This window comes from Simochromis diagramma, unplaced genomic scaffold, assembly GCF_900408965.1.
Source record: "Simochromis diagramma unplaced genomic scaffold, fSimDia1.1 OVJJ01000389.1, whole genome shotgun sequence".
NCBI lineage: Eukaryota > Metazoa > Chordata > Actinopteri > Cichliformes > Cichlidae > Simochromis > Simochromis diagramma.
This window is the reverse complement of record NW_024387227.1, coordinates 90,886-110,586: the sequence shown is the minus strand read 5'-3', so window position 1 is coordinate 110,586 and position 19,701 is coordinate 90,886. Positions and strand designations below refer to the sequence as shown.

The 19,701-nt window shown below is 43.0% G+C and overlaps 2 protein-coding genes and 1 long non-coding RNA gene across 3 annotated transcripts in view; 2 read left to right on the top strand and 1 right to left on the bottom strand.

The window, feature by feature from the left end:
- Nucleotides 1-4,664: 4,664 nt before the first annotated feature.
- Nucleotides 4,665-19,701, bottom strand: part of LOC120746673 (NLR family CARD domain-containing protein 3-like) — a 51,413-nt gene continuing 36,376 nt past the window's right edge. The window contains exons 5-9 of the mRNA XM_040052098.1: nt 7,559-7,637; nt 6,930-7,158; nt 5,163-6,789; nt 4,777-4,950; nt 4,665-4,677 (exon numbers count right to left, since the gene is read on the bottom strand). Of these exons, the coding sequence (XP_039908032.1) occupies nt 4,665-4,677; nt 4,777-4,950; nt 5,163-6,789; nt 6,930-7,158; nt 7,559-7,561 (2,046 nt within the window). The 5' untranslated portion in view covers nt 7,562-7,637. The remainder of the gene's footprint in view (nt 4,678-4,776; nt 4,951-5,162; nt 6,790-6,929; nt 7,159-7,558; nt 7,638-19,701) is intronic.
- LOC120746721 lies at nt 13,599-16,644 on the top strand. The gene is made up of 4 exons (XR_005698920.1): nt 13,599-13,754; nt 13,851-13,919; nt 14,072-14,446; nt 16,481-16,644. It is a non-coding gene; the product is annotated as an uncharacterized LOC120746721 (long non-coding RNA).
- The window catches only part of LOC120746713, a 53,087-nt gene continuing 50,319 nt past the window's right edge, over nt 16,934-19,701 (top strand). Inside the window, exons 1-6 of the mRNA XM_040052155.1 lie at nt 16,934-17,050; nt 17,148-17,326; nt 17,423-17,516; nt 18,308-18,425; nt 18,500-18,591; nt 18,692-18,785. Of these exons, the coding sequence (XP_039908089.1) occupies nt 16,994-17,050; nt 17,148-17,326; nt 17,423-17,516; nt 18,308-18,425; nt 18,500-18,591; nt 18,692-18,785 (634 nt within the window). The 5' untranslated portion in view covers nt 16,934-16,993. The remainder of the gene's footprint in view (nt 17,051-17,147; nt 17,327-17,422; nt 17,517-18,307; nt 18,426-18,499; nt 18,592-18,691; nt 18,786-19,701) is intronic.

Sequence of the window (19,701 nt, the reverse complement as noted above, 5' to 3'; positions counted from 1 at the left end):
CAAGCTGAACAGCAGTCTTCACTATCTACAAACAGCATGAAAATGCTGTGGTGAAAATGTTCTCTTTCCTCCTTAACCATCTTTTTAATGTTAGTTTTAATTTAATGCTTGTTTCAGACGCACAGTCTTAACTTAAAGTAACCATGGTCAGACCTGATTGAAGTAACTCAGGTCAGCCTTTCATAAACCGAAAACTCACAGCTGCCAACTCTAGTTTATGGCTAGACTCGGTTTGTTGAACTTGTGCCTTGAAAAAGGGTCCTGTTTGTCCCTCATGTTTTTGGATTTTTGTTTTCACATTTTAGACTTTGCTTCTATTTGGACTTTTTTATCAGTAATACGTGCTTACGTTTTGCTGGAACACTTGAAACTAACATAAATACATAACTCGAGAGGTGATAGTCAGCAGGGGTTTACAAGTTGTGTGCCGCGTTGACAGCGGTTTGCAAGCTCGACCACTCGCAAGGTGAGCTGGCGACATCACTGAAATCATCAGAGATGATTAGATTCATTTTGACAAAGTGAGCAGATATTGAAAGATTATGCCACTACATCCTTGACTAGAAAATATTAAAGTGTATTTGGTGACACACAAAAAAAGGGTAAAGTTTAAGTATAGTTTGGGTCGACACATGTCCAAATCCTGGTATGTAGGCCTACTTAGTTTTGAGGAATTGTCATGGGACCGGGGTCTGGGTGACCCAGGGCCAGTAAGAAGTTATGGATATGTGTGTTTTTGGTGCTGCTGTCTCCTGTTTCCATGTTTGTGTATCTAGGTGTGTGTGTGGGTGTGTCAGCCAGGAGCCTGGCTACACCTGCGGAGGAGAATTACTCACACCTGCAGCTGATCAAGCCTCGTCAGAGGAGCTACTTAGGAGTGTGGTGGAGCTCTCTCCGATGCTGGATCATTGCGTAACTTCACGTTAGTCTCTTGGCGAGTTAGTTAAGATTAGTCTGCCGCATTGTGGTGTTTCTGACGGCTGCCTCTTTGTTATTCCCCAGGAGGAGTGTGGAGACAAGAGGGCAGCGAGCACGGGGTGCTCAGACACTGAGGAGCGGAGACAAAGAACACTAACAAGCAATGGTTTTGACTTGAGCAGCATTAACCCCGCCCCCTGACCTTGATGGGTGAAGCTGACAAATAAAATTTATTTATGAACACCGATGCAGGGCCAGGAGTAGCAACGTGAATTAAATAAATATACATGCAACTATAACTGATGACATAAAAATTAGGATTTCTTAAGGTAAAGCCAAAGTGCTGAATCATTTTGCATGTTACTCTCAAATGTTTTCTCAAATAACAATAACATAACGTTAGCCATAAGAGGGCAGAAGCACTGATACAAGTCGCATGTGTTAAGGTTCACATAATTGAGGAAGGAGAGTACAAACAACCAGGTCCAGAAGATCTTGGTCAAACAATTGATTTTAATGAATACACGCGTGGGAAGACCATTCTGTATGCAGACAGGAATTAATCTCCGACTTAAAGCATACACAGATTTTTATAGCATCAGGGTTTGAATTAACGACGCCCCTTCATACGTCACAGACAGAATATATACATACGTCAAATCAAAACCACAATGACTTTTAACACAGTTTAAAAGAACGTTGTCTTCGTCTCGTCTGGAACACGAGCCCCACATCCTGCCAGACGCTGTTCCTCTTTCCAGAGACAAACATGACCAACCTCTCACCTATAAATGAGTCTAACTAATGTGTGTGTGTGTATATGTGTTGACCTTACATGCCCTCTCATCTCACCCGTTGCACTTCTGACCTTTTACCAGACCAGAGGCTCATCCTTATGTGTAATAACCTAACTGAAACTCCATGTACTATGTTGAATAAATGTTTTAATCAAGAACCTCTACTAAGAGCTTAGTAAAGGAATATAAAAGTATAACAGACAATTTGAATAACCTAGTAATTCAAATAGCCTCGTCTAACCTGCTTCTCAGAATAACTTAGACTCTTCTTTCACTTCTGCAAACTCTCTGCAACTTTCCTGTCAGCCTGCAACTTAGTCTTTCTGAAAGACACACACACTGTTTAAACCTCTGAATACAATATCAATGCTGCAGATTCTATTATTAATGCAATGGTAATGATGATGATTATTTAACAATAGCAGTAAAATATTTCCCTGCTCCACACATGTATATAAAGGTACTGTCACGGCTGGCGGAGGGAGCCGTGTGGTGTAGAGGAAAAGGAGGACCCAAGATACAGCAAACTGATGATACGAGTGATGTTTTATTTACCAGGTGGTGGTGGTGGCAAAAATAGGCAACTCAGCATGAGCAATTACAAACAGAAACCTAAACTGGGGGAAACTACAAAGCAAACCTGAGACCACACAAAAGGGGTACGGGGCAGAGAGACGCAGAGACAGGACACCATGGACCGCGGAGGAATGCAGATTAACGCAGAGACACACGGCTGAATGCAGACAAGCCGACAAGGAGCACCGGCAGACACCAACTATAAATACACACACCAGGTAATGAGGAAATGGCACACAGGAGGGGACACAGCTGGAACTAATGGGCATAACGAGACACAGACATACAAAGTAAAACAGGAAACACCCAGACTGTTTTACAGCACAACACGGGGACATGAACAGATCACCAAGGACAGACACAGGTAGGGCTGACAATACACCAAACTACAGGTTCAACCCTAAACTAATACAATTCAGAATAAACACAAAACGCTGGGTCAACGACCCAGGACCATGACAGGTAGTGATGGGCAGATGAAGCCCCATGAAGCACTGAAGCTTTTCATCCAATTGGTTCACCCCAACGCGAAGCTTCATGAAGCTTCATTTGCTCTAGCAGGACACCTACTGGACGTAAAAATAATAGCTGGCATGAATTTGAAGAGTGTGGCATTTTGCACACAGCCTGTAAATGTCAACAACAAAAGGAGTGTGTAAAACATGTATGTTGTAGTCATGGCAGTATACTGTGTATATTTATACTGGCATTATGGGAAATGATTATTTGGAAATGCTTGAAATGGAAATGATCATTTACTGTGAGGTGTGGTTGGGGTGTGGACAGTAGTTGTGCTTTTGTAACGTTGAGGTATGGACAGCAGTCCTGCCTGTTCACATTTTATTCTGTAAAAACTAAATTTTCACTGCTTTTACGACCTTTTTAGTGGGGAGAACATAGCTAGGATTTAATGATTTAACAAATCTTTTGAATCCTTTGTCCTCCACAATGCTAAATGGCTGTGAGTCCTCAATCACCATGCTGACCAGGTCTTCATCTATTTGAGATTGTTCTCCTGAGGAAAGACAATAAAGATAAAGCACAAATATAAATATCACACACGTAACTTATAACAGTTGTATAATATTGTTATATCATTTAGTAACATTACTGCATCCTATATTATCATTGCATTTGATGGCTCACCTGGTCTTGCTCCACAATCGGTGTTCCCTTATTCTCATGCAAAGCTCTGTAGTGCCTAAGCATGGATGAGGTGTTGTTGTTATATCCCAGCTCCCTGGCACATAGCAAACACTTCACCTTGTACAAAAGTCAAGACAGCTCAACAAAAATTGTATTGCACCATCAGTATCATGAAAATACATCTTCTGTAGAAATTTACATACTTTGTTGGGAGGAACTCTGTATATTTTTATATTTTATTTTATTATTTTTTACTATTTAATTTGTAAAAATGTGTATATACACACACACACGTAGGAAAACATTTAGTATACACATCCAGAAATGCATACACTATTATATATTGTACATATATTTATTAGTTTCAGATTAGCCATTCTTGTATTTTGCTCGTTTGTGTTGTTGTGTTTTGCATATCTCTGTTGCTTGTGGGGCTCGCACACAAGAATTTCACTCGCATGTGCTGTGCCAGTGTGCCTGCACATGTGATGTGACAATAAAAGTGATTTGATTTGGAATAAGATCAAAATGTTCCCACACAGGGGAGGACATCCTCCTCTTCTTAGCTGGCTCCATTCTCTCCTGACTTTCTCTCCTCACTCTCATAAACCTCCAAACGGTCTCCAAACTCTCACTAACCGCAGCTCTCCATCAAACACCCACATTTTGAATGAAGTCTGAGGGGTTTATATCTCTGTCATATCTCGCGGCAAAGTTCGAACCACTTCATGAACCAGTCACGTGGTACAGCCGGGCAGCGAGGCTTCGGACGTCATCATTTTCAGCTCCTCCCATAAATGAAGCAAGCCTCGATACGCGCTTCGCGGAAACGCCCCCTCCATTACTCGACACACGCTCCGAAGCCTCGATACAGAACGTCCCATCACTAATGACAGGTACAGTGATTATATTACAGTGATTTTGACAATAACAAAACAGAAGTTTATAGCAGTGTGTTTTTCCATGACAGATCTACCAACCAATCACAAGTATTTTCTCTTGGTAGTTTTTTCCCTGAAGTTCCTCATTTTGAGAGTTGAATAACTTGACCAGATCACTGTCAAACCCCACTGTTGCAGTTTATCTATCCTGCCCTGTAGTCATTTATCTGTTCATTTCTGACACTTTCTCAACTTCTTGCACAAGCAAATGACTGTTAGCAGCTGATAGCATAACTACTGTAACTCAATGAGATTTAACTGACTAAAAATCTGGTTTTAAATGGTTTTAGACAAAACCCCTTTGAAAGAGATTTCAAAGTAAGGATATGTCAGTATAAAAATAAATGTAGCGTTTAAGTTGCAAATTTCAAGTCAAATCACAAACAACAATATCTGACCTGAGTGTTTCCAGTTTCCAGTTTCCAGTCTTCAGTCCAGAAAACAGTATTGTCAAACCTGAATCCTGGAGGTTGTTGTTACTCAGCTCTAGAGCTCTGAGCTCACAGTCTTCTAGTTGAAGAGAGGAGGACAGAGCTTCACATGCTCTCTCTGACAGGTTACAGCTATTCAGCCTAAGAAAGACATGAATCATCATAAATAAAATTACGATAAATTAAATAATAAAAACTTTATAACTTACAGAGCTTTTTTAGAGACTTTGACCACTGGCAGCAGCCTCAGAAGAGCCTCCTCTGAAGCAGAGTATTTCTTCAGGTAAAACACATCCAGATCTTTTTCTGATGACAGTAAGATGAAGACCAGAGCTGACCACTGAGCAGGAGACAGTTTATCTGTGGAGAGACGTCCTAAACTCAGGGACTGTTGGATCTCCTCCACTAGAGAACGATCATTCAGTTCATTCAGACAGTGAAACAGATTGATGCTTTTCTCTGCAGACAGATTCTCACTGAGCTTCTCCTTGATGTACTGAACTGCTTCATGATTTGTCTTTAAGCTACTTCCTGTTTGTGTCATCAGGCCTTGCAAACGAGTTTGATTAGTCTTCAGACCCAAGAGAAAACGAAGGAACAAGTCCAGGTGTCCATTGGGGCTCTGTAAAGCCTTGTCCACAGCACTCTGATAAAAGTATTTCTCTGTCTGAGAGCTTGTTTGTTGTTCTTCCAGCAGATTGAGTCCAGAATTGATGAAGGTCAGGTGGACATGAAGAGCAGCCAGAAACTCCTGAACACTGAGATGAACAAAGCAGAACACCTTGTTCTGGTACAGTTGTTTCTCCTCTTTAAAGATCTGTGTGAACACTCCTGAGTACACTGAGGCTGCTCTGATATCGATGCCACACTCTGTCAGGTCTGGTTCATAGAAGATCAGGTTTCCTTTCTGCAGCTGATCAAAAGCCAGTTTTCCCAGAGACTCAATCATCTTCCTGCTCTCTGGACTCCAGTGGGGATCTGTCCCAGCTCCTCCATCATATTTGATCCTCTTGACTTTGGCCTGAACTACCATGAAGTGGATGTACATCTCAGTCAGGTTCTTGGGAAGCTCTCCTTCCTCTCTGGTTTTCAGCACATCCTCCAGAACTGTAGCAGTGATCCAGCAGAAGACTGGGATGTGACACATGATGTGGAGGCTTCGAGCTTTCTTGATGTGGGAGATGATCCTGCTGGCCTGCTCCTCATCTCTGAATCTCTTCCTGAAGTACTCCTCCTTCTGTGGGTCAGTGAACCCTCTGATCTCTGTCACCATGTCGACACACTGAGGAGGGATCTGATTGGCTGCTGCAGGTCGTGTTGTTATCCAGAGGTGAGCAGATGGGAGCAGGTTCCCTCTGATGAGGTTTGTCAGCAGCTCATCCAATGAGGTGGATTTTCTGGTTTCAGTCAGGATTTTAGTTTTGTTGAAGTCCAAATTAAGTCGACACTCATCCAGACCATCAAGTATGAACACAACCTGGAAGTCTTCAAGCCTGCAGATTCCTGATTGGTTAGTTTGATTAAAGAAGTGATGAACAAGTTCCACCAAGCTGAACTTTTCCTCCTTCAGCACATTCAGCTCTCTGAAAGTGAATGGAAATATGAACTGGATGTCCTGGTTGGCTTTGTCTTCAGCCCAGTCCAGGCTGTATTTCTGTGTTAAGACTGTCTTCCCAATGCCAGCCACTCCCTTTGTCAGCACTGTTCTGATTGGTTCGTCTCTTCCAGGTGAGGCTTTAAAGATGTCTTCTTGTCTGATTGTTGTTTCTGGTCTGTCTGGTTTCCTGGATGCTGTTTCAATCTGTCTGACCTCATGTTCCTCATTGACCTCTGCAGTCCCTCCCTCTGTGATGTAGAGCTCTGTGTAGATCTGATTCAGGAGGGTTGGGCTTCCTGCTTTAGCGATGCCCTCAAACACACACTGGAACTTCTTCTTCAGTTGGGCTTTAAGTTCACGTTTACAGAGTGGAGCAAATATTTCTGAAGGTAAGAAATTCAGAATAAATATTATACAATAAATATCACAGCCTCTCAGTACCCTGAAAGGATGAATGTCTATTGGTCCATTTCTTGAGCTATTAGGAAAGATCAATATTCAGTCTTTAGAGAAATTCTCTTACTGCTCTGCAGATGGTCAGCCATCTCATGCTGCTTAAGTCTCCTCAAGAAGTGGAGTGTGATCTTCAGAAATGCTTCTCTGCAGCTCTTTCTTTCATCTTCATCCTCACCTTCAAACATCTCCTCATCCTCCATCTGGCTCTTTAAAGTTTCTGGGTGATCTGGACTCAGAACCTTCTGGATCTTCTTCAGCTCGTTCTTCACAAACATGGTGATGTTGTCCTCCAGCCGCTGGAAAAGAAGACTATATGAATTACCCAGTGGTAAATGGACTGGTTCTTATATAGCTCTCTTTGATACTCTGTGCACACAAAGCAGTTTATACAACATGCCTCATTCAACAAAGCACATTGTTCTATGCTTAAATACTTTCTTTCACACTCTGATGGATGCATCAGAGGGCAGCTTGGGTTTCGTACATTACCCAGTACATTTGCCAGCCAGGGTTTGATTCACAAACCTTCTGACTAGTAGCTGACCTGCTCACCTCCTGAGCTACAGTCACCCCAATCTGACTGAAATCATGGAGCCCAAACTCTGATTTATGTTGGACACACTGACAATCCTCTGGTCCACAAAGTGCAGCATAGAGGTGACTGAAAAGAACAAATGTAAACGTAGTACTACAAACCATAACCACAGAGTCCAGGTGTGTTTGATGTTGCTGTGCAGACTGACCAGTGGAAACCTCTGCTCTCTGCTGGTCCACTCTGTGGAGGAGTAATGAATAATTAGCTCATGTTATGACTGTCCACACACAGACACAAGCTAAAGGTCCATGAAGTGATGTTTGGATGGGTTCAGTCAATCAGATGACTGTCATGGTGGAGCTTTGCTAGTCCTGCTGATCCCACTGAGAATTAACAACTCAGTTTCCAGATGTCTGTAGTTTTCTGCTCAGTTTCTTTAGTCCCAACAGCTCTTACCATCTCCTGCATAAAGCTTTCCCTCCATGCTCAGATGCCCTGGAACAAGGTGCTCTCTTTATATCAGTGACTGGTTTAAAGTGACAACTTGCAGTGCTCGCCAAACGTTGTGTCAGCAAAAGTAGTTCTAATGTTTCTTACATTTATTACATTTTTACATTTTTACACACACAAACCAATGAACGCAAAAACATAAACTTTTCAGATATTTTGTTTTACAATGTTACAAAACTCAGTTCACAACTACAGTCTGATTTACAACTACAAAATATTTATGACCACAGTTTGAGCCGATGTATGTCCCGAGTCTGTGGACTCAGTAGTTTTGTTTTGATTGTTCTTGTCTTTTGTTACAATTTCATTCTGATTAAGATTTTCTAGTTCTGAGGTTTTGGTTTCTGTGTTCCCTCTGTACTGTGTTAGTATTGTGTCTCTGTGTTCACTTCCTGTTTCATTTTGACAGTGCCATGTCCTACATTAGTGTGTCTACTTTTGATCAATGATCAATAATTTTTTTCAGTAGAGGTTATCTTAGCTTCTGCACAGTCCATCTCCACTGCCCTTCAGAGAAACAATTTCAACTAGATGCTGTTACACATGGCCGTAGTCTCAGCTTTCATGCGAATGCTTCTTCTGCTTGCCGTAATGTTGTACAGCCCATTTGAGGGTCATCCTCTCTGTGAACCAGATGCTTGATTTCACACAGAGGTCCACCAGCTAAATTTGATCAGTTATGGAACGATTTACCTCGACAGGCTCCTTCACTCGCTGCTTTTAAACCTCCTTTAAATCACACTTTTACTCCCTGACCTTTGACCCAGTGTGACATGTTGACTCACTACCTCAAACAGCTTAAAAATAGTATTTTTGTTTTTTGGTGCTGCCTAAAAGAACCGTAAAATATCTGTCCTATATACAGTTATGTTCATATATTTTTGTGCTACATCAGGAAACTCAAAAAAATATAGTTTGTAATATTTTAATCCTTTTTTTTTTTTTTTTTTTTAAACTGTTTTTGTCATTTTTCTCCCATTGCATCAAAAATCATTATTTACACTGAATAAATGAGTCAGCAGCTCTCTTACATTGTTGCTGCAGGTTCATTACTGAACACTGGAGGTCTTCCTTTGGACCAGTCACTCCTCACAGACACACAGCTGGATGCTGCAGATCCTGCTCCATCCTCTTCCTCCATCTTCTTGATGTCAGGGTGGAGTTAGTCTGAGAGGTAAACACACACACTCAGAGGTGCTGTTGTACTGGAAGCATCACACTGACGGGTTTCTAAAGTTCTCATTGATCATTTCATGGAGTTTCTGTGGTAAACACTGTCCTGTGACGTATGTGTTATGGTGAGGGTCATGAGGGCTAACCAGCCCCACTCCTTACTCCTCATATTTCAGCCTGAAGCACAATAACAGCCTAAACCTAACCAGGAGGCTGTAACCTCAAAGGGACTTCATGGTTAGAAATAAAGGTTCAATGAAATGAAGCAGATCATAAAAACATGAGTTCCAACTTTAAAAGAAGCATCCACACGATGACGGCACAGCAGAGGAGCACTTTCTCTAACACACTGATTCAGTTCCACTGACACAAGGACACACACAGGAAGGCACACACACACAAGCCTTTATAAGAAACAACACAATCATCTGCGCTTGACTTGTCAATCCAAGTCCTTAGCCCATGAGCCCGCGGTATCAGACCACAGATATTCCCTTACTTTGAAAAAATAAAGCCAGTTTTCAGAACAGACCTGATGTTTATGCTACAGCCTGTTTACCAATATAATCAATATCAGATATCAGAGCAACAGAAACCTCGGTGATCAGGACGCTGGGACTGAGAACAGGAAGTGGCTCAAACGTCACAGTTTCATAACGTCACCCTGAACTCCACTCACGGAGTTTCTGTCGCCATTGTAGTTTTTAAAGTCCCGTGATAAAGGCGGGTCTTTCTGTGAATCCGCACGCTCATTGGCTAATAGCTCGGGATTGACACATCGTTATCCAATGAGCGTGCGGGAACTTCCGACATAAAGTTGTTTCCTTTGAAAAACCAAAGTCTGATTATTTTTGCCTCCACTGACGGAGCCTGTTGTTCCCGCCACAGAGACACAGTAATGTCAGAGCGGTGTTAACACTCACCCTGCCTCAGCACAGCTCTCACTCTCCTCCTGCTCTCTCACACTAAACGGAGGCTCAGCTAAACTCACTTCCTCTCTACTTACAGGAAACCAGCGCTCAGAGGAGCCGACCGGCCTCACATTTCACCCACAGACACGAACAGCGTGGAATTATTTTATGTCATAAGAAGAAACATTCATGTTAACACTCACCTGCAAGGGCGTAGATTTGGTTTTGGCATTGGTGGCGACGGATGATTCAACCACCAAACCCTGCCCTGTTTCTTTTGTTCCCCTTTTTGTCTTTGCTTCTTGATAAAAAAGGAGAAGTATACTTGCCTACATGTGCTATTCTACCTGCTTTTAAACCATTTAAAATTACAATTCATAGTTTTATATGTGAATTTTGCAAAGAAGAGTGAGCAAATATTTCCACATCAAGATGTGCCATGCTAATAGGTTCCTACCCAAAAGGACAGATTAGAGTGATAAAAGGCAAAGGTGCTGCAACAAAGTATTAGTTTAAGGTTGTGCATATTTGTGCAACCGGGTTATTTTAAGTTTTTTATTTTCACCTGTGATCTTGTGTCACCATTACTCTCTGAGCTTTGTGTTGGTTCTTCTGTCACTTGACAAATAGAACCTACGTGACAATAAGAATAAAATGTGGAGCTGCTTCAGTGTTTCTGTCACTTTGTGCAGATCTTGACTCATCAGTAATGTTTGTAGGCTGAGTGCATTTTTAAAACAATTTGTGCAAACTGCACTACAAGGTGGAATATTTGCAAAATCATGACTACCTCGTTATATTTTGTCTCAAAAATGAACCCTATGAATATTTCAGTGCCATTAGAGTGAAATTATTGTGTCACCAACATTTTAACGTCAGACATATAATTTTAACAGCCTCTGTAAACTAATATCCTTGCTCGCTCGACGCTGCCGTTTTCTCTGACAGTTTCAATCAAAATTAGAAATGCTACTCTGAGACTGAGAGAACCAATAGTGCTGCAGTTAGTTTCCAAAACACGTTATTCATGGTTACATAGAATTTTAGACTGATGTGGGCCAAAGCCTAGCATAGCCTGTAATGTTATTGTGACGGACACATTTTATGAGTGAACTTGACTTTAAGTAACTTACAGGTTTCTTTGAAAAACACTTTCTTATATCCAGGTTCTTCCTTTTTGCTGCCACCCACCTCTTGTCCTTGCAGGCCCTAGCAGCGCAGGCTTGCCGCTGCTAAAACTAAACAGAGCTCCCTGAAAGGCACAGCCAATCACATTGGCCATATTTGTCACATGACGTAGGACTCCAGTAGAGAACGTAATTTAACTCTTTCTGCACCGCTGGGTGAATGAGACGTTGACCGATTGTTTTTTTCTTTCTTTCTATTGGGTTTGTTTTTCTTTTCTCGAAGAGATCAAATTATTGGTGGGGACACGTCCCTCCCGTCCATGCAAAATCTACGCCTTTGCTCACCTGCCTCAGCTCCACCTTCCTCCTCCTTCTCCTCTCAACGGAGGCTCAATACTTTCACTTTCACTACTCCTCCCTAAACACAGAGGATGCTGGGACTTGTAGTTTTTTCCTTCCGGTGCGGTCTTCCTCTTTGTTTGTTTGCGTTCAAGTTATTTCGATCATGTAAACATAGGGTTGCCAACTCCCTGAGAAATAAATAAGCGACACCTCGTGGCCAGGGCCGGGCAACCCAGTTGTCTTCACCCTTCCCAGTGTGGTGAATTTTTTAGCTCTTTTTTTTGTGTGTGAAATTATTTTTTTTAACCATTTGACTTGAATTTGATTTAAGTAGATGCATATTCTTTGTGATATGAACACATGGGAAACAAATGATCATTTGGCCATTTATTTTTAGCTCAAAATGGCAACATTAACACAGTAAAACAGGTCTCTTTCTTAAACAGAAGCCTGTCATGCTTAACTTTTGAGAATATAAGTAAATCTTTCTTTAAAAGAACTCTGTCCTGCTTAACTTAAAATTATATAAATTAATAGAAAACAATAGAAAAAAAATATTCTTGTAACAGTGCACATTTAGTGCATTTAGTAAATTGGCTTCAGTTGAGGTATTATTTCAGCTTTTGCTCCCATTTGTAAACCCGCTTGTTCCCATGATTATGCATCATAACTCATCATCATTATTCATCTATGTATTACTTTTATGTATTACTCATCTATTTGTTGTAATCATCTATCCTTGCAGTTGTTTATTACACAAAATAAATTATATTATCACACTTCTGGCCACATAGCGCTGATATTCACTGCACATGCCCATATTAACCTTAACCAGAGGGTTTAAAAAAACAAACCAGTGTTTACCATATCTGCTTCTGCCGTGGCCTGGTGGACAAGAAAGTGGTTAAGGGTTCCCCGAGCTTTCACGCCCCTCATGTTCTTCATGTGCCCACCATTAGAAGCATGCCTATGGAAAAAGTGCGCCGGCACACAGTGCAGTGCGCTTTATAGGTGTTATGGTGACCTTTTCCAGCCAGGTGTTTCCCTTTTCCCATTCCTCCCTGTACTTTTGCAGCCTTTTTTTATTTCTCTGAGGGAAACAAACATTGCTCGCTCGTGAGGGTGTCACCGCAGCCGCTCACACTGCTCACGCGCAAACACGTGAACGTCGGTGAAAAAGACGGAGCAGCACGGCTGTGCAGCGTGTGATCTGGACACAAGCGATGGAGGCACAACTTGTAGAACTTTGGAAAGCTCATCCGAGCCTTTTCCATGTGGCATCACAAAATTATCACGACCACAACAACCGTGAAAATAGTTGGATTTACACTGCTGCTCAATCACAGCTGCCTGATTAATGTTTTTCATTAGCAATTTAGCAAAGTTGATGGTGGTGGTGTGTCTGTGTGAGTGAAAGACAGAGAGAGCGACAGATTTTCTGTTATAACCTTCATTTTATGGAGGCACAGTGTGAGCACTCAGGTCGCATCAGAGCATCGGGCGGTATAGTGTGAGACCTGCATCGTGACCTACCAACTTCTAACCCCTGCGAGCCAATCGTGCAGTTTGAAAATTGCAGTGTTTGCCCAGCTTTAGGTGTACTGTCGTCCGAGACTTGCACCGCAGTGTCGGCGTTTGTTTCCCTGTTGGCCAGGGCTGGACTGGGACAAAAAATCGGCCCGGGCATTTTGACTAGAGACCGGCCCCCCCAGGTATTAAAGCCATAAAGCCTTTGAATGAAAACAAACACTGTTGTGACAGTGATGTACAGTCTTGTTGGTATATGTAGGATTTCTATACATTTTACATCAGATAAAAACTTTGGTTGTAAGCTTCAGATAATTATTTATGAAAAGCGAGACAGACACAGACTGATGTTATTTGTCTCTCAGAAACAGTTCATAACCTCAACTCATTCATGTCACCTAAAAGGTAAACCTGTTTCTCCATCACCTGTTCAGCTCTGATGATCCAGTAAGGACATCTCCTGGTTTCATCTTCATATTTCCCTCTCACCACATATACAAACCGACATCATGACCAGCAGCTTTTACAGCTGTGGCTCAGCATGAACGTTTTGTTTTGGTTTTTTTCTGCCCATGCCTGTGATGCCGCCCCCACCACGCTTTAATCATAGACTGTATTTTAGGTGTTGCATTTTTTCCTTGTTAATTGTGTAGAATGATGCACAGAGTGAACCTCAGCCAAGACCAGTGCGCTGCAAAAAACATGACAGACAGGGAGATTTTATTCCTCAAAGACCATCATCCAGTCGAAGTACTAGTTGCCATGTGGTCAGTGTTCTCACAACCATTGATTTTATCTCACAACTTGTTTTCACCAAAAAATTTGAGTAATTAAATATTCTTCGATCTCTTTTTCCCCCCCAGTGTCTGCAGATCAGCATCAGTGTCCACGTGAAGAACCTAGTTATGTTGCCAGTGTCAACCCAACAAAAGGTACTTTACCTTCTTTTATATGTTGTGATTCCTTTACTTTTATATTTGTTGTTATAGTTGAGTTAGGCAGGGCTTTTGTGCAGGCCTAAGAAACATACTGCCTAGAGTGTTTTTCACTTTGTGGAAGAGTTTCTTTATTTTTTTTCTGTTAGTGTGTGGAACTGAGGTGCTTCGTCAGGAGCTCCTTCAGTTGTTGGAGGATGGAGAAGAGGACGCAGCCATGACTTGTGAGACGTCGTCTGAGTCAGCTGCTACTCACTGGGAGATCAGAAACATGGTGTCCTCGCAAAAGTGGAAAGAGGCCAGGCCTTGTCTTATAGACAATATGTTAGCTACTCTGGATCCACAGTCACACCGTGTGTGTCAGTGTGGCAAACAAGTAGTTGTGAGGTGTCTGGACTGCCTGCCTCTTCCATTCCTTTGTGCTGACTGTGATATTGCAGTTCACACACGCTTTGTCCTGCACAGCAGAGAGGCAGTAACAGGAGGGTTTTTGCAGCCTTCATCAGAGTTTCACAGGCCAATAGGTACGGTTTTTAAGTCTTATGCATTTCTTGCTATGTACTATGAGTGTGTGCTGTTATTGTATATTTATTGTGTTTCATTTAATTTCCTTTTTTTAATTTTTTTAATTTTTTTTTTTATTTTACCAAGTGGATCATCATGGCCTTGCCATATTGGTCCATTTGATTGACCTTTATTATAATTATGAATTTATTTTATTTTCAGTTGCTACAAACGGGACAGACATGACTGGAGGATAGGACAGGGGGAAAGAATGAAAGAAAGAGAGGGAGAGAAAGAAAACCAAATGGGAGAAGAGACGGTGAGAAGGGGGGGAAGAAAGACAAAAAAAAAAACAAAAACAAAAAAAACAAAGCACCTGGGTCACCTGTATGGAGAAAAAAAAAAACAGAAGAGAAAGCAAACAACAAAGAGCAACATAATAATAAAAAAAAAACGGCACCATCACAATAAACCAGCTAGCAGTAGATATCAGTAGATACTAAATAATAAACGATATTGTGCAGCACGCAAGATAGACAGCGCACAATGTGCTTTGAGGCAGCAGCCAAGAAAGCTTTAGTCCGCGTCTGTGAATACCCGTGTGTACACCTGTGTGGATCAGCATGCTTGTATTCCAAAGGTTTCTCCATGTAACGATCTGCTAGGGAGTGTGGGGGGGCCACAGCCCCGTCCTCCAGGGCATGAACCAGGTATGGAGGAGATCAAAACTCCAGACATCCAGAGGCCCCCAGAACACTAGAGACCAATGAAGACCAACAGAGGGGCAGCCGCGCCACTGTCCCAGTAAGAGCTGAGGAGAGTCCCAGATGAGGGCTCACTCAGCAGCCGCGGAGCAGAAGCCAGGGGGAGTTGCAGTGACGCGCCCGTGAGCTCCGCCGGCAGCCAGCTGTGCCTGAGTGACCGAGCCCCAGGCCGAGAGGCCGGGGGCACCCCACCTCCGAAGTGGCCCAAGCGAGCCCCAGGCTCCAGGCCCCGATAAGCGGCCGCCAAGGAGTGAGCCGGTGTGTACCCGGACGCCCACCCCCAGACACAAAGAACCACCAACGCACCGACACCTGAGGGAGTCCGCCACTGGCAGGGGAAGTGGTGGTGGGTGGAGATAGGCCTCCAAACCTTGGAGGGCCTGAGGTGTCCCCAGAGAGGTGGCGTCTGATACCCAACCTGACATATAGACACAGACATACAGGCACACACAGACACAAACATCCATTCCCACCCTCATGCTCTCATATGCACTTACTCCACACTCAACCAACATGGAGACAGACATAAAGAGACGCTGTACACACGGTCACACTCCCCAAGCGTACTCTACAAACCGGGTCTAGGTACCCTTGCCCCTGGAGGGGGAACTGCACCCAGACCCAGGTGGTGTTACCCTTTTCCCTGCGGTGGGGAGAGGCAGACCGCCCCGACTCCGCAGCAGCAGGGAGGCCCCACACCCCAGACCGCAGTCGGACGGCCAACTCCTCCTCCTAGCCCCCCTGCTCCAGCAGGCCGCAGAGAACGGGGGTGAGAGAAGACTCCAAACCTCCCTCCACCCGCTCATTGTAGTGTTGATGCATGTGTGTTCTAAGGTGCAATTAAAACCCAGGAGGGCTTGGAGCTACCTGCCAGAGAGCAGTAGGTAAGCGCATAGTCCCTCCTGCTAGCCCTCAATGTCTACGTGTATTCAAAATTGAGAGGTGGGAAACGACGCCAGGGGTGAGGTGTACACCCTGATGGTAACTTGGACTCCGTGTAGCGTGCCCACCCCCAAGATCCTATATGTATGCGTAATGAGAGTGTGAGTAATGTGAATGTCTAAGTTGTGGGATAAAATTGAGGCACAGGCAGCCGGAAGGGGACGGGGGGGGGGGGGTAGCCTCCTCTGCACCCTGGTGACATACCCCTACTCCAAGGCCCTACATGTGTGGGTGGTTGTGGTGGAGTGGGAAGAGGGAGGCAGCTGGAGATGGGGAGGGAAGGAAGGGAGGGGCAGGTTTCATTTAATTTCCAATTCTTTTTGTATATATTGTGTGTTTTAATGTTAGTTCGGCTGTTGCCTGTGCAAAGGCCAGACTGTGTGTGACTGCCCAGCAGGTAACGTTGAGGTTTCACCCGGTGCAGTTGTGGCTCTTGTAACCATAAATGGTAAGCTGCTCTTTTGTCACACACTACATACACAATAGATGTGTTTGCAGGTTTTAGTGCAAATTGTACATTGCTACATTGTTTTGAATTACCCTCGGCCCGCAGTATATGTGGGCATCTGTCAAAGGTCATTTGGATTTACCAGACCGCTTTGAAAACAACATGAAATCTTCACAACATGAAACAAATGAATGTCTTTGTTGAGCCATGACTGGATTTCTCCTTATCCTTCCTAAAGGCCGTTATAACCTTGCACTGCCAGTGTTCAGCTGCACCAGCTGTGACCTAATGTGGTCCCCCTCAGTTAAGGACTTCCAGGGTGGTGGATATTGGCCTGGCACCTTAAATTTCTGCACCCTGTTTTCAATGGATGTCTTTCAGTCTTTCTATGACATTAAGAAGCTGCAGCAGGGATGTCACTTAAGGCGTTTGTCAAAGTGCTGGATGAACGAACAGCCCATTTTGGAAGGGTGAGTTTCTAAATTTGTCAAGTTTAAGGAAATTGTGCAAATCAATGTTTATGATGACTGTCCTTGAATATTCTGTTGTTTGTCCTCTACTTAAAAGACTGGCCGAATATCAGCTGATGCCTTCAGTAAAAGTTTCTTGGAGTGGAGTGCTGTAAAGTGTGAGGTGGACAGGATGTGCAAGGAGCCATGCTTTAGCTGCCCTGCCTGCACTCCAGACATGCTCGCCGTGTCAGTTGATGGAAACCGCAAGCTTTATCGCTTTCAATCAAATGCAAGGTACGTTATGCATTGTGGACATAAATCAAATATGGATTTGTACAAAAATTGTATTTTGATGTTTCTTTTCAAACAACTGTCACTGTGTTCGTTCAGCACTTCAGAGCAGGGGAACTTTGAAGGTGTCTTCATTGAAAAAGATGAGGAAGTTGCTGAGTTTGTGAAATACATCCAGAGACACACAAATGATGTAAGATACACATATATATCAGTGCTGTCAGCGTTAATCTTGTTAAAATGACGTTAACGCCATAACCATATACTCATACGTGTGTGTGTGTGGATACATATTTGGATGGGTGGATATTTATTTTGTTTTTCTCTTGGTGTTGTCGTAATACTATTTACTTGACTTTATCTTAATGCATACTTAATTTTGTCACCATGTGTATTTAAAAAAATAAAAACGTGGTTTTTATGAGGTGTTGTGTGAACGTGACTTAAGGCTAATTCAGCTGATTCTTTTGCATTAGTGTTAAAAAGTTTGTCCCTGATAGGGCGTAATCACGTCGGGTCTTTGAGTGTATAGGTCCCAGGGAAAGGGTTGTGTGGATCTTCATCTTGGACTGCAGCAAAGGAGTCGAGCAAAAAGTCCACTGGGAAGTTGGATGAAGAGGGCATGGAAATAGCTGTTTGTTTGCTGTTAGTCCTCCTAGCTGCATTGAACATGTTTCGAGGGGAGATCTTTGCTTACCCCCTTTTTCTCCAGAGGAAGTTGGCAGCTAGCGTCCCAGGACATATTATGTTCCTTTGCGCCAATGTGGCCTGTAAATATTTCCCATATTTAACCAGCGTGGCTCAGCAGTGCCCTGAGCTGAGGAACCTCTTGTCAATGCGTCCTTTTCTCCCCGTCATGCATGCAAAAGCTCACACTTGGATGTGCGAGGTATACTGCAGCTTGTAGTCTTGGATACGTTTAAGACATTTAGTTATAAGGTTGAATGAATTCAGCAGTCATGTATTGTGACCTCCTTTCTATAGATCAAATGGGGAGGTGCGTTTCAGGATGGGGCCGGTTCTACAGTTGGAGAAGAGGTGGAGCAAGTAAACAGTTTCCTGTCTAGGGCGGCCATCACAACGAAGTACATGTCTAAAGCAGGTGTGTGTCTGTGTGTGAGATTCCACTCAGTCTCCTGCTCATTCATTCTTATTTGTATACTAACTGAAATGCAGGGCGAACAGACATGCTGAGCCTCCTGGCTTTGGGCTGGAACAAAAGGAAAGTGGAACAACTGGGCCGCACTTTGAGCCAGAGATATCTAAAGGTCATTTTTTCAACACCCATTTTAATGTGTGTGGTAATGGGGGAAAACACCAGTACTCTAAAAATGTCCATATGAATGACATTTATTAATGTATTCTTAGATCATAAGGATCCTTAGAGAACAAGTGGAGAGCCTGAATGCGAGCAGAAATGAGCTGGGTGTGGATGACGACACACTGCAGCAATGGGCTGAAGGTGAGTCTCAATATAATGCACTCGTGTATAACAACAGGACCCACCATGGCCTCATTAAAGAACTTAGAGTTAAGATCTTTCTGACAGTGTCAACAAACAATGAAAAATAAGCCTTGTAAAAGCAGAATTGATGGCAGAGTTGTTGCGTTTGATCAAATTGGATTGGACCTGGGTTGAAGTGATGTCGTACTAGTTGGTTTTATAAAGCTGAACACCAACATACTTGTTATCTCATGATAATGCAGCACATGAAGGCTCCAGATGTCTTATAATGAATATCATCAAGTCAGTGATTACAGAGTCCACTGTAGTTTGGTGACTGTTACTCATCCTGTGTTCTGATTAATATTCCTCTCACTTAGAAACGGATCAAACTGATGGCAGCCTTGGAGCGTTGCAGGCACAAGTAGAGGAGCTTGTCGTCATCATCAGAGTGCGAACACAAAGTCTTTACAGACAAAATGGTGTCACAGTTTCTTTGAAACGGACCGTTTGATGCTCAGTTTGTACAGCTCGTACAGCTACTTTGTAAACAGAATAAAATCAGATGCAGGTTTGTTTAAGCTGGATGGAATTTGTTCTAGCAAACGAATTGATGAGTGTAGATTAAAATGTAAATATATGCATTATGTGAAGGTGTTCCTTTTTATGATTATTTACAGATAGCAACAAGAGGCGACACAGAATTCACAAGGTCATCTTAGATGAGAAGAAACGCTTGGCGGCTGCTGTTGACGACTACAACAAGCTCGCTGAACCAACAAAGCAAATCGTATCCAGTGATGCCCTCATGCAGACCGACGTTTGGCCCTGGCAGAGCACAAGTGAACGTAAGCTCTTGATTTCTAAATATCCTTTTTAAACAAACCCCCAGTATCTGAGCAGTAGTTGGATGTTTTGTTCTTGAATCATAATA